At 39.9% G+C, this 15,000-nt stretch overlaps 1 protein-coding gene across 3 annotated transcripts in view; it reads right to left on the bottom strand.

Annotated features, from left to right (window-relative positions):
- Positions 1–15,000, bottom strand: part of LOC115219194 (copper homeostasis protein cutC homolog) — a 39,234-nt gene that overhangs the window by 7,223 nt on the left and 17,011 nt on the right. Inside the window, exons 8-9 of one of the 3 annotated variants that reach the window (XM_029789313.2) lie at positions 9,120–9,354; positions 3,348–3,434 (exon numbers count right to left, since the gene is read on the bottom strand). In XM_029789313.2, coding sequence (XP_029645173.1) covers positions 9,128–9,354 — 227 coding nt within the window. In that variant the 3' untranslated portion in view covers positions 3,348–3,434; positions 9,120–9,127. Of the gene's footprint in view, positions 1–3,347; positions 3,435–6,768; positions 7,225–9,119; positions 9,355–15,000 lie in introns of those variants that run through there. The other 2 variants (XM_036509139.1, XM_036509138.1) reach the window with 2 other exon arrangements.

Genomic DNA, 15,000 nt, shown 5'->3' with positions numbered 1-15,000 from the left:
GGGGACAGACACAGACACACAAACACGCACATATATATATATATATCTTTTCTCTTTTAGTTGTTTCAGTCATTTGACTGTGGCCATGCTGGAGCACCGTCTTTAATCGAGCAACTCGACCCCGGGACTTATTCTTTGTAAGCCCAGTACTTATTCTATCGGTCTCTTTTGCCGAACCACTAAGTAACGGGGACATAAGCACACCAGCATCGGTTGTCAAGCAATGCTAGGAAGACAGACACAGACACACAAACGCATATATATATATATATACATATATACGACGGGCTTCTTTCAGTTTCCATCTACCAAATACACTCACAAGGCTTTGGTCGGCCCGACGCTATAGTAGAAGACACTTGCCCAAGGTGCCACGCAGTGGGACTGAACCCGAAACCATGTGGTTGGTAAACAAGCTACTTACCGCACAGCCACTCCTACGCCTATATATATACATATATATGACGGGCTTCTCTCAGTTTCCATCTCCCAAATCCACTCACAAGGCTTTGGTCGGCCCGGGGCTATAGTAGAAGGCACTTGCCCAAGGCACTTGGCACTTGCCACTTGCCACGCAGTGGGACTGAACCCGGAACCATGTGGTTGGTAAACAAGCTACTTACCGCACAGCCACTCCTACGCCTATATATATACATATATATATATACATATATACGACGGGCTTCTCTCAGTTTCCGTCTCCCAAATCCCCTCACAAGGCTTTGGTCGGCCCGGGGCTATAATAGAAGGCACTTGCCCAAGGTGCCACACAGTGGGACTGAACCCGAAACCATGTGGTTGGTAAACAAGCTACTTACCGCACAGCCACTCCTATGCCTATATATATACATATATATATACATATATACGACGGGCTTCTCTCAGTTTCCGTCTCCCAAATCCCCTCACAAGGCTTTGGTCGGCCCGGGGCTATAATAGAAGGCACTTGCCCAAGGTGCCACACAGTGGGACTGAACCCGAAACCATGTGGTTGGTAAACAAGCTACTTACCGCACAGCCACTCCTATGCCTATATATATACATATATATATATACATATATATGACGGGCTTCTCTCAGTTTCCATCTCCCAAATCCACTCACAAGGTTTTGGTTGGCCCGGGGCTATAGTAGAAGGCACTTGCCCAAGGTGCCACGCAGTGGGACTGAACCCGGAACCATGTGGTTGTTTGACAAGCTACTTACCACACAGCCACTACTGCGCCTATGTAATTCTATTTCTATTGAAGCTTTTTGTAAAAGTCTGTAACCTATTTAACTGGTTCTTTTTATAATGGCATTGCGTTTGTTTGCTATTGTATTTGACATTACATTTGTCAGTTATTTGCATAGTGCTATTTACAGAGCTTATGTATTGGTTACATAATTTATAAAATAATGGTGGATATATGCAATATGAAACCAATAAGGGAAAGTTCAATTTTGTTCCCCACCACCACTTGAGAACTGGTGTTGGTGTGTTTACATCTCTGTAACTTAGCAGTTTGGCAAAAGACACCGATAGAAAAAGTACCAGGCTTCAAAAACAAGTACTGAAGTTAATTTATTTGACTAAAATTCTTCAGTGCAGTGTCTCAGCATGGATGCAGTCCAAAGATGGAAACAAGTAATAGATAAAATATTACAGATTCCATCCATAGCCATCACCATTTAGTTTTATAATCAGATACTATATCTATATGCTTTATCCAAAAAGTGTCCTTCCCTTTTTTTTTATGGTAAAGGAGTGTTTGAAGAGAATAGATAAAATATAACAGATTCCATCCATAGCCATCACCATCTAGTTTTATAATCAGATACTATATCTATATGCTTTATCCAAAAAGTGTCCTTCTCTTTTTTTTTTATGGTAAAGGAGTGTTTGAAGAGAATTTAATAGCTATATTCCTTTTTTTAGCAAAATTCCAACAATTAGATAGATAAGATGAGATGATGATAATAAATGAAAACATATTTTCTAAATAAATAGCAATTTGAAATAAAATCTTTAAAATCTAAATACACAAATAAACAACAAAAACATGAGCTGTGTTTTTTTTTTCTTTTTTTTTTTAAATAATAGTCATTATAGTAAGTTTTGCTTGATATTTCTCAGTGGACACTTGTTAGTGATTAAGAAGAAAATATCCAATAGAAGCCAAAACAATTAACATCCGGTTGTTGAAGTTGATCCAGTAATAACATTAGTTGTGAAGTCAAAGATAATATTTCCTGAAACTCTCCCCCCCCCCATCCCCCATCATCAGCATTGTCTCCAACTAACATCAAGTTTTTCTGAGCCAATGACAAAGCTTCTATGTGGTTGTACAACTTCCCGAAAATAGCAACCAGCTCTCCTTTTAATCATACCCTTCATCAGTGGTTCTCAACCATTTTTTACCTACAGACCCCTGGACCCCTTTAATTCCTATTTTACTCCACTGGATCTCCAAAGCCATCCGATGTGTATGGAAGAAAAATATCCTGTGGTAAGAAGCTTGCTTCCCAACCACATGGTTCCAGGTTCAGTCCGATAGTGTGGCACCTTGGGCAAGTGTCTTCTACTAAAGCCCCAGGCTGACCAAAGCCTTATGAATAGATCTGGTAGATGGGAACTGAAGGACGCCCATTGTATATATATATATATATATATATCTGTGTGTGTGTGCACACATTTGGCAACTGATGCTGGTGTGTTTATGTCTCCATAACTTAGCAGTTCAGCAAAAGACATCAATAAAATAAGTACCAGGTTTAAAAAATAAAAAGGTCTTGGGGTCGATTCATTTGACTAAAATTCTTCAAGCTGGTGCCCCAGCATGGCCGCAGTCTGATGACTTAAACAAGTAGGCTAGATTACTTGATGAAATCTGACCTGGGGTTAAACAACAACAAGAATAACAATACCAAGTTATTCCAAAGGATTTCACATAGGCGCAGGTGTGGCTGTGTGGTAAGAACTTAGCTTCCAAACCACATGGTTCTGGGTTCAGTCCCACTGCATGGCACCTTAGACAAGTGTCTTCGACCAAACCCTTGAGAGTGGATTTGGTAGATGGAAACTGAAAGAAGCTCATCATATGTGTGTGTGTGTGTGTGTTTGTGTCTATGTTTGTTACCCCCACCAGCAATGCTTAGCAACCAGTGTGGGTGTGTTTATGTCCCAATCACTTAGCGATTCAGCAAAAGAAACTGATAGAATAAGCACCCGGCTTTAAAAAAATAAGTACTGGGGTTGTTTCATTTGACAATACAAAATTCTTTGAGGCAGTGCCCCAGCATGGCCATAGTCTAAAACAAGTAAAAGATACAAGATAAAAACATGTCAGTATAATGGTTTACTTGTATTTTATTATTATTATTATTTTTACAAAGCATGGATAGGAGTGGATGATTCTGTAAAGAAGAACTGAACAATCCCAGGAAACAGGAACCTGCAGAAGGAAAAAAAAAACAAACAAAACTGGAGAAGTTATAGGAAGAAATGGTGAATGTGGATCTCAAGGGGATCACATTTTTAAAGGAAATGACAAAAGGATCAGAACAAAAGGGGTAATGCAGGCATGGCCCGATACCATAAAAAAAAGAATTTAGACTGACAATAAGATGATGATGATGATGATAAAGATGAAGAGGAGACAGATGGTGATAACAGTGATGATGGTGACGGTGGTGATGATGATGATGATGATGATGATGATAAAGATGAAGAGGAGACAGATGGTGATAACGGTGATGATGGTGACGGTGGTGATGATGATGATGATGATGATGATGATGATGATGATAAAGATGAAGAGGAGACAGATGGTGATAACGGTGATGATGGTGACGGTGGTGGTGGTGGTGATGATGATGATGATGATGGCAACTGCTGATGTTGATGTGATGGGAGCCTGAACGTGTTTTCTATTGCTTTAGCCGAACAGAGTAAATAATGAAATAAAACCAGCAAATATGAGTGACAGTGAGCCTATTGGTACTGATCCAAGGGGGGTAGCTTCCATATGATTGCTTGACCTACAAGAAAAAGCAGCTAAATCTTTCTCGAATCATAGCATTTAATAGACAAAAACAACAGTAGAACACATTAGATAATGTAGTCTTGGATACAGAATAAATTGAGATTAAGAGACAGTCATGGTTGGAAAGCCTTTGATCACAAGTCCGCTCAATTAGAGCTGACCTAAAAAACTAGCATTTAATGACTATTTTAATCCTTTAGAATTCATCTTATTCTGTCAAATGTAATGCTTATTTATTCAAATTGTTTTCAATTAATCCTGTATTATCTCATAGCTTTGAGATTTTGATGATGAGATTACTTATTTTTAGGACATTGTTGGGTAGGTGTGAGAGGCCAGAGCTGGCCAGTTTGAACATAAAACTGGTCGAATATTTTGGCCATATTTGACCGGTTTGAATGCTAAAGGATCAACCCTTTACCATTCAGATTATTCTGTCAAATGCAATGCTTATTTACTCACCTTGTTCTGAATTAATCATGCATTATCTTGTAGCTTTGAGATTTTGATGAGATTACTTATTTTTAGAAGGACATTGTAGGATAGGTGTGAGAGGCCAGATCTGGTCAGTTTGAACATAAAACTGGTGGAATATTTTGACTGGATGCAGCCAGTTTGAATGCTAAGGGGTTAATTAAGTCTACAAATTGGTTAGGACAAAACTTGTCTAGGTTTGTGAGGCATGTGACATATTTGCCAGTATATACTCTCAACTCTTTTATGTGTTTCAGTCATTCTGACCACGGCCATGCTGGAGCACTGCTTTTAGTCGAACAAATTGACCCCAGGACTTATTCTTTGTAAGCTTAGTACTTATTCTATTGGTTTCTTTTCCCAAACCGCTAAGTTATGCAGATGTAAACACACCAACACCAGTTGTCAAGCAATGGTGGTGGGGACAAACACAGACACAATTACATACATATATATATATATGAAGGGGCTTCTTTCAGTTTCCGTCTACCAAATCCACTCACAAGGCTTTGGTAGGCTCGAGGCTAGAGTAGAAGACACTTGCCCACCATGCAGTGGGACTGAACCTGGAACCATGTGGTTGGGAAGCAAGCTTCTTACCACACAGCCATGTCTATGCATGAAAAAAAACACTGCTTTATACCTAAAGCAGTCATATTGTAGATAGGAGATTGAGTATGATAGGCTAGAAAGGTGGATATGAGCCTAAGCCTGCTTGGCACAATAATTTTTAGTAATAACCCTTTCTGCTGGAAGCTCAAGGCCTCAAATTTGGGGGAAGGGATTAGGTCGCTTACATCATTAATAATAAATGAGAGAGAAGGAGAGAGAGCAAAGGAGAAGGGAAGGAGAGAGAGAAAGGAAGAAGGGAAGGAGAGAGAGAAAGGAAGAAGGGAAGGAGAGAGAAAGAGAGACAGAGAAACAGAAAGAGCATGAAAGAAGGGATACAGATGGAGAGGGAGGGAGAGAAAGTGAGGAGGAAGGGAGAAGTAAAGAGAGCTAGAGAGAGAAGTAGAAAAAGAAATGTAGAGAGAGAAAGAGAGGTAGACAGAGAAAGGTAGAGATAAATGGATGGAGGGTGTGAAAGATTGAGGAAGAAGGGAGAGAGAGTGAGTTAGAAAGAGAGAGAGAGAGATGAAAGGAGGAGAGAGAGAGAGAGAGGGTTACAGAAAGTCAGGCAGAGAGAAGAAAGGAGAATCGACTCCCTAGTTTTTAAAAGGACAAAAGGCAAATGTGGCCTGCACTGGGTTTGAACTTAAAGTACACATATTTCAAATCCTGCTGAGATCAATTTGACCACCAATGAATGCCACTTTATAAAATGCCACTTCATGGATGTCACTTCCTGTTCCAAACCTCATTTTCCATGCTACTTTATGTATTTCCTGCTTGTCATGAACATATGATAGGTTTATGATAGTGATTCTCCTTTCAGCTTGGCATGTTTGTAGTGATAAGGAGTTAGAGCTGATGTCAAATTGTAGTTTTTTGCAAAACAAGCACAGTTTTTACACTCAAAATCCTAAAAAGCAATATTAGAGAAATTAAAAATCATCATTGTATGTATATGTATATGACGGACTCGCCTGCCAGCTTTGACATATGAGGATCTGACAATCTACTCTGTCAGTCACAATGTTTATGTCGAATGTGACATTTGAGTCATACCAACAATTTGCAAAGGAGCCCACAGATCTTGCAAGTATGATTATTACAGGTCAGTGCAAGTGGTAAATTTGCACCCACTTTGTCTTGCACCCCTAAGCCTGTTAATGCTGGTTGAGTTGCAACAAAGTTTCTCATGTCATTTTGACACAATGATCTCCCATTCTGTTCATTCCAAGGTTGTATATACAGGGTGCGTAAGATATTTGAGGACAGATTTATGTTTATAAACAAGCAGATATATAATAACGGATAATAACTTTATTTATCAAAAAATGCTTTGAGGATAAAAATAAACCTTCTTTTCTATAATGTTATTCAATAAAGCTACCCTCAGCTTCAACTACTGTTTCTATATGAGATCTAAATTATTTACATGCTCGAATCAAGTGGTCCTGGTTCATTTTGGACAATACTCTGACTATGGTAGCTTTCAAAGAATCTTTGGTGTTATGGGCGTGTTCATTGACTTCTGTCTCAACAAAGCTCCACATGTAATAGTCCAATGGATTGAGATCTGGGGAATTAGGAGGCCAAATGTTAGGCGTTATGTGATCATGAATATTTTCAGCCATCCATTCCTGTGTTACTAGAGTCATGTGTGATAGTGCAGAATCTTACTGAAACACATATGGCCTTCCATTGTATACACTGTCTATCCAGGGCTTAACAATTATTTCCAGGATCTCATTGTAGGTGGGAGAATTAACTCTAAGGCCTTGTGGGAAGAAGTAAGGAAGCATAACATCTCCTTCATTGCTAACAACCCCTAAAACCATGTCAGTTGCAGGAAATTTTGTATGTATAACACTTGGAGCTTCAGAAGGGTCTGCACATAACCATCTGTTAACTCTAAGGCCTTATGGGAAGAAGTAAGGAAGCATAACATCTCCTTCATTGCTGACAACCCCTAAAACCATGACAGTTGCAGGAAATTTTGTATGCGTAACACTTGGAGCTTCAGAAGGGCCTGCACATAACCATCTGTCATTTCTTCTGTTAACTTTTTGATCTTGGTTGAAGTTTTTCGCATTTGAGAAAAGCCAAATCAAATCTTCTGCTGGAACATACAATGAAGAAGAAAAAAATGATGGAAAATGTAGAAAAATGAAAAAAGGAAAAATTTAAAATTTAAAAAATGAAAAGATGACGAGAAGCTGAGAATGAATTACAAACGAAAGAAAGAAACAAACAAACAAACAAACAAAGAATGAAAGAAAAGAAAGAACTAAAAAGAAGACGAGTGCGAGAAGAAACAATTGACATAATTTTAAGGGTTTGAAAGATGGGAGCAGCCCAACAGAGAGAAGCATTTCAACATCATGACTACGTAACAGGAAGCTGGTGCCTAAGAAGGAAGGATCTGGTGGAGTGGCGTTGAAGTATGCATGAGTGTGTGCATGTGTGAGAAAGTTTTTAGTGAACTTGAATGGTTTAGCAGTAAGGGCTTTCTCAGGGGAGTGTTGTGTTCTTGAGCAGGGCACTTTACTTCACATTGCTCCAATCCACTCGGCTGGCAAAAACGATTAGTACCTGTATTTCAAAAAGACCGGCCTTGCCATATTCTGTGCTATGCTGAATCTTCCTGAGAACTATGTTAATGGTATGTGTGTCTGTGGAGTACTCAGCCACTTGCATGCTAATTTCATGAGCAGGCTGTTCCACTGATCGGATCAACTGGAACCCTTGTTGTTGTAACTGACGGAGTGTCAGTGTTTGACTAGCTACAGTAGAAGATGTTTGGCTTGAAGGGCCAAGCAGTTGGATTGAACCCCGAATCATATGTTTACCAAATGAACTTCTTAACCACGCAGCTCTGTGTGTGTGTGTGTGTGTGTAAGTGCATGTGTGAATGTGTGTGTGTACATGTGTTTTTGCATGCATGTATGTGAACATGTGTATGCATATGTGTGTGTGCATGTGTATGTGTTTGCATGCATGTGTGTGTGTGTACGTATGTGTGTGTACGCACACACATACATGTGTGCATTTGCATGCATGTATGTGTGCATGGCTTGGTTTCCAAGACCATGTGGTATGTACTCCTCTTTCATTTCATGCTGCACCAGTCCACTCAGCTGTAAATGAGTGCCACCAACCACTGGAGGTGTCAATGCCGCGTAATTAACCCTATGAGAAACTGACATCCTGTGGACCACTTCGTCATCACCACCATCTTTATCTCTCTTTTCCACTCCACCCCAAATTCTCCCATCCACCCTTATGTCATCCAGCATATTCAAGTAGACCTTCAACAGCAAGGAATCCTATACCTGTCCCTGATTCCATACTTTACCCTCTCAACATTTAGAACAAATCTGCCTCCCTATCTTCTAAATTGAGAGGGCTCTTTAGCCTTGCAAACAGTGTTGGTGCCAGGCCAAAAACGAGCAAAAAGAAGCATCCTGTAAACATTTTGAAGAGGTGGGCATTAGGAAGGGCACCCAACCACAGAAACCATACTGAAGCAGACGTTGGGGCATGGTACAGGTCTGTGACTCATCGGATTCTGTTGAACCATTTAACTCATGTAAGTTTTGAAAATGGACATTAAAGATGACAATGAAAGCGATGACGGTAATGATGATGATGATGACGATGATGATGATAATGGTGGTGATGACGACAATGATGATGGTGATGATATGCATCTGTAAGGCTTCTGTACAGTTTTTGTCTACCAAATTTCACTCACAAGGCTTTGGTCCGAAAAGACATTTGTCCAAGGTATCACATGATGGGGCCAAACTCAGCACCTGATAGTTGTGAAGAGATCTGGTGAGGCTGGGGCATAATGATACCCATGGAGATTATAACATGTTATTCATTGGAAGAACATGACGGACGGTTTTCAGTGCTTGATGGCTCCAAGGTAAACGTTATGGCAAGGTTCCAGGGTAAAAGGGTCCATGAAGGAGTGAATAGAGATAATTGGAAGGTTAAGCTAAAGTGTACCTCTACAATTATTCCTTGGCCCAGTGCTCTGTTGCTATGGAAACTAACTGTTTCACAAGACTTGCTGATGTTACCCGAATGCAGAATTCTGATTCAGAAGTGCCACCCATCTTGACTGCAGATGCTGTATGAAATGCCATCAAAGAATCCCGCGTTTCACGTGCTGATCCATGGAATTCTTGTGCACCAGAAATTTCCAGAATTTTCTGTAGATTATTAACATTAATTCCACCACCTAAAAACAAACAGACAAAAAAAAAATAAACAAGACATTAGTTTCAAATTGAATGCATAGGAACTGCATATAGCTTACATACAAACTGCGTATAAACTGCATACAAGCTGCTCACAAACTGTACATTGGCTGCACTGCATACAAGTTGTTCACAGACTGCATACAGTTGCATAGAAGCTGTTCACAAGCAGCTATATAAAGTTGTTTACAGACTGCATATAGATTGCATGTGAGCTGCTTGCAGAGTGCACATTGGTTGCATACAAGCTGCTCTGAGATCCCCCTTTGGTCATGACTGACCATGGGATTACACCTAGAATGTTACCCTCCCAGGCACAAGTCAGGGCAAGTTTGTTTAGCGAAGACCAGCAATCGCCCATTCGTACTGGCCTCCCCTCTCCATGCCACCAGTGTTATCCAAGAGAAAAGCAAAGGCCGATACAGCTTGGCATCTGTGACGTCGCAACTCATTTCTACAGCTGAGTGAACTGGAGCAACGTGAAATAAAGTGTCTTGCTCAAGAAGACAATACGCAGCCCGGTCCGGGCTTCGAAGTCACAACCTCATGATCGTAAGCTCGACACTCTAACCACTGACCCATGCGCCTTCACTATATACATACATATATATATATATACATATATATATATATATATATATATATATATATTATATATATATATATATATATAATATATATATATATATATATATATATATTATATATTATATATATATATATATATATATATATATATATATATATATATATATATATATAGATATATATATATATATATATATATATATAATAATATATATATATATATAATATATATATATATATATATATATATATATATATATATATAATATAATATATATATATATATTTGAGACCCAACTTCGGTCATGACTGACCATGGGATTGCACCTAGAATGTTACCCTCCCAGGCACAAGTCCGGTCAAGGTTGTTTAGGGAAGACCAGCACTCGCCCATGCATACCGGCCTCCTCTCTCTATGCCACCAGTGTTATCCAAGGGAAAGGCAAAGGGGGTGATACAGCTTGGCACCTGTAACATCGCAACTCATTTCTTCAGCTGAGTGAACTGGAGCAATGTGAAATAATGTGTCTTGCTCAAGGACACAACAAGCTGCTCACAGAACACTTATAAACTACATACAAGCTGTTCACAGACAGCACTGCAGCTGCATACAAACTATTCACCGTTCACAGGCTTCATTTAAGCTGTATACAAGCTGTTCACATACACACACTGCATTGCATCTGTATAAAAAACTGTCAAGTTAGCATTACATGTGTGCACCAGCTATTCCCAAACTGCACACAGACTTTTCCTACGCTTCACGTATGTGCTGCACAAAAGCAGTTCAAGGCTCTGAATACAGAACACATGACAAACAATTCAAAGTTGTAGAGTGAGTGTTTACAAATCGTATGTAGGTTACATTCAGAGTGGTGGCCACATAATCAACCAACTGAAAACCAGTAAAAAATAAAAAAAAAGAGAGAGAGAAAAGAATATAATTATAAATAACATAAGCCTATCTGTTTACATCCTGTTTAGATATATTCTGTATGAATATATAACCTCTATAGTTATTGTGAATAAACTCACACATCAATTGTATACATTTTGTAGATATCTTAGTGCACAGTTAGTGAATACCTTGGGTGCAACCTTTATGCAATTGCTTTTGCTGTTGTTTAACCCCAGGTCAGTGCTGACCAGGTACACTCTCACTTAATCAAAAGCATTTCTACTTTGACAAACATGTCATATTTTTCCTTTTTACAGCTCCATTATTAAAAGTGTCCTTCCTTTTTTAAGACAATATCACAATTTTTGAGGGAGATTTGGTAACTGTTTCCAGCAGTTCCCTCATTGTTTAGTATACAAAATAAAGGGTAGTAGACACATAATTGCTTGTGTGTGTTTGTGGATAAGAGTGTAATGATGGTAGGAATTCACTGTTTTCAATATATACAAGGTGTATTTCAGGCGTTTTGAAATTTTTGCAGGAGAGACATTTATTAATTTCAAAGAAGTACAAACCCCTAATCTCCTTCAAAGTAGGGTCCTCTGATATCAATGCACTTGTTGTAGCACTGCAGCCACTTCATGAAGGCCTATGAAGGTCCTCCAAAGTGAAGATGTCCAGGACACTTGTCATAGTTCCTTCATCTCAATGTCATCAAAAGGGCTTCCTCTCGGGTTCTTCTGCTTGGGTAACAACCGAACATCACAGGGAGCAAGGTCTGGACTGTAGAGAGATAGCAAGTGATAGCCTTCATACCCATCTGTATCAAGCAGTTAGTTACCAGGATGGAACTGGGGACGGGTGCATTGCCCTGATGCAGAGGTGCCACCGACCCAAATGGCCTTGAACTCCTTGAACTCCTTGAAAACCTTCACAAAGTACTCTTTCTTGACCATCTGACCAGAGGGAACCCAGTTGACATAAACGATGCACTTTCTGTCAAAAATGGGGATCACCACGAGCTTTCTAGTGGACTTGTTTTTCCGGGTCTGAGGGAGCCAGGATGCTTCCATTGGTCACTCTGGCTCTTAGTGTCTGGATCATAACAATGGTGCTAACTTTCATTACAGGTCACCAGAATCTCAAGTACTCTTGGCTTAGAGCTAATCAGCTCAACTATCTTCCTGCTGCTACCAATGCGTCTTTTCTTCTGTTCGTCACTGAGTGCCTTCAGAATAAATTTTACACATGTTCATATCTTCATGAGTAATTCTGTGTACAGTTGCCACACCAACTCCAAACGGTATGCTTACAGTCTTTATAGACACACGAGGGTCTTCATCTGGATGACAGCATATTTTCTCAACCAGTTCTGAGATTCTGACACCCATCTCCCTCCTACAAGACTTATTTCTTTACTGCCCACAAAGGGCTACACATAGAGGGGACAAACAAGGACAGACAAAGGGATTAAGTCGATTACATCGACCCCAGTGCATAACTGGTACTTAATTTATCGACCCTGAAAGGATGAAAGGCAAAGTTGACCTCGGCGGAATTTGAACTCAGAACGTAACAGCAGATGAAATACTGCTGAGCATTTCGCCTGACGTGGTAACGTTTCTTATTTCTTTACTACCCACAAGGGGCTAAACACAGAGAGGACAAACAAGGATAGACAAAGGGATTAAGTCGATTACATTGCCCCAGTGCGTAACTGGTACTTATTTAATCGACCCCGAAAGGATTAGAGATAAAGTCGACCTCAGCAGAATTTGAACTCAGAACGTAGCGGCAGACGAAATACCTATTTCTTTACTACCCACAAGGGGCTAAACACAGAGGAGACAAACAAGGAGAGACAGACGGATTAAGTCGATTATATTAACCCCAGTGCATAACTGGTACTTAATTTATTGACCCCTCAAGGATGAAAGACAAAGTTGACCTTGGCGGAATTTGAACTCAGAATGTAACGGCAGACGAAATACCTATTTCTTTACTACTCACAAGGGGCTAAACACAAAGGGGACAAACAAGGACAGACAAATGGATTAAGTCGATTATATCGACCCCAATGTGTAACTGGTACTTATTTAATTAACCCCAAAAGGATGAAAGGCAAAGTCGACCTCGACGGAATTTGAACTCAGAATGTAGCAGCAGATGAAATACCGCTAAGCATTTCGCCCTGTGCGCTAACGTTTCTCATTTCTTTATTGCCCACAAGGGGCTACACATAGAGGGGACAAACAAGGACAGACAAAGGGATTAAGTTGATTACATCGACCCCAGTGCGTAACTGGTACTTAATTCATCAACCCCGAAAGGATGAAAGACAAAGTCGACCTCGGTGGAATTTGAATTCAGAATGTAACGGCAGATGAAATACTGCTAAGCATTTCGCCCAGCATGCTAACGATTCTGCCATCTCCCTCCCACAATTCTTATTGTCTCTCTCTCACCTTTCGGACCAGTGAAAAAGTCGATCCATGACCAGTCTGCAGCTTTTCATAAATCTCTGTAGCAATTTTACCCAGCTTAGCACAAAACTTTATTGCACAGCCAGTTTCCAAACGTCCCAGTTGCATTCTGCAAACTAGTCAACCGTGACAAATAGTGTTTAGTAAGCTATGGTCAAATGCTGTTACAGTCGTCGCCTTCAATCCGAAATGAAAAAAAGTGGGCAGGTCAGCTTATAAGATGGATAGTAACAATAATAATAATAATAATAATAATAATAATAATTGTGTACAGTGCTCAGGTGCACTACAACTCATCTAAAGTGTATATATAATCAGGTGAAGTTTCGGCGGATTTCGGAAAGCATGAGGGCCTTAAAAGATGCAGTGTCATGGCAGTCAACAACTGACGCAGGCAGTTTATTCCATGCTTCAGCAACTCTGAGCGTGAAAAAATGTTTCCGAAAGTCATGGGAGCTGTATTGTTTTCTGACTTTGTAGGCATGTCCACGTGTGTTAGACACATGGAGATCAAAAAGGTGTTCAGTGTTGTTGTTGGTGAGGTGGTTGATAACTTTGTGGGTGTTTACCAAGTCCGTCGCCAAACGCCGGAGCTTCAGTGAATCCATGCCCAGGGAAACAAGGCGCTCAGAATATGGTAGGTGTCTGATGGAGGGTATGCGTTTGGTTGCACGTCTCTGGACAGATTCCAGGAGGTCAATATATTAGTATTACAAAAATCTAGGGCAGTCATAACCACCTCTCTCAAAAAAGTCTCAAAATGTCCAGAATAAGATTAAATTTCCAGCAATCAGACACCAGTAAATGAAGTAGGATACAAATTCCAGGTAAATCATAAAGCATGACAGGTAAATCCAGAGTATTTAACAACAACAAATAAAATGATTTTCTTCACACACACACACAAAAACAACAACAACAAAAACAACAAATAATGTGTACAAAGAAAATCATATTATTGTTGGATTTACCAGTCATGCTCGAGGGTTTACTGGGAATTTCCATTCTACTTACATTTTCTGGTATCTGATTGCAGGAAATTTAATCTTATTCTATAATACTGAGTGCTTGATTGATATCTGCCAGAAGTTTTAATCCTACTTTTTTCTTCTAAATATATATATATCCTCATATATATATATATATTTATATATATATACTAGCAGCATAACCCGGCGTTGCCCGGGTATGTAAGAAACTTTGTTGATAAGCAATGCCCTTTACATTTTTACCCTTTTTTGTACTCATTGAACCGTTATTTTGTAAAATGAAGCCTAAAAGGCATTAAGGCATTCAAGGCACCGTTCCCTTGCATGCATGAAGAAAATCTATGACAGTCAAAGTGCATTTTCTGGTTTTGTTTAGCACACTCAACCCAGTTCTGCGGGATCAGTGTCACGATGGGAACGCATGGGTTGGGAGTTTGACAGGCAGAGGTGATAAGGTTGCACATGCCGGCCCTTTTAACACCGCCCCACCAAACCCTAGGGAACGAAGGCGCATGTGTAGGTTGCAACGTCTTCTCTTCACTCCAATACTTCTGTGTATACGACGTTCCTAGCTGTCCCTTTGGGCGAAAACATGAAAACATCATTGCGCCTCCTAACGCGTGAACAGCCCATGTAGAGTTGACCGTGGGCGAAGTACTGTTCGCCCAA

The sequence above is a fragment of the Octopus sinensis genome, linkage group LG14 (assembly GCF_006345805.1).
Source record: "Octopus sinensis linkage group LG14, ASM634580v1, whole genome shotgun sequence".
NCBI lineage: Eukaryota > Metazoa > Mollusca > Cephalopoda > Octopoda > Octopodidae > Octopus > Octopus sinensis.
Note: the sequence above shows the minus strand (reverse complement) of the source record. Positions and strands in the feature narration are given on the sequence as shown.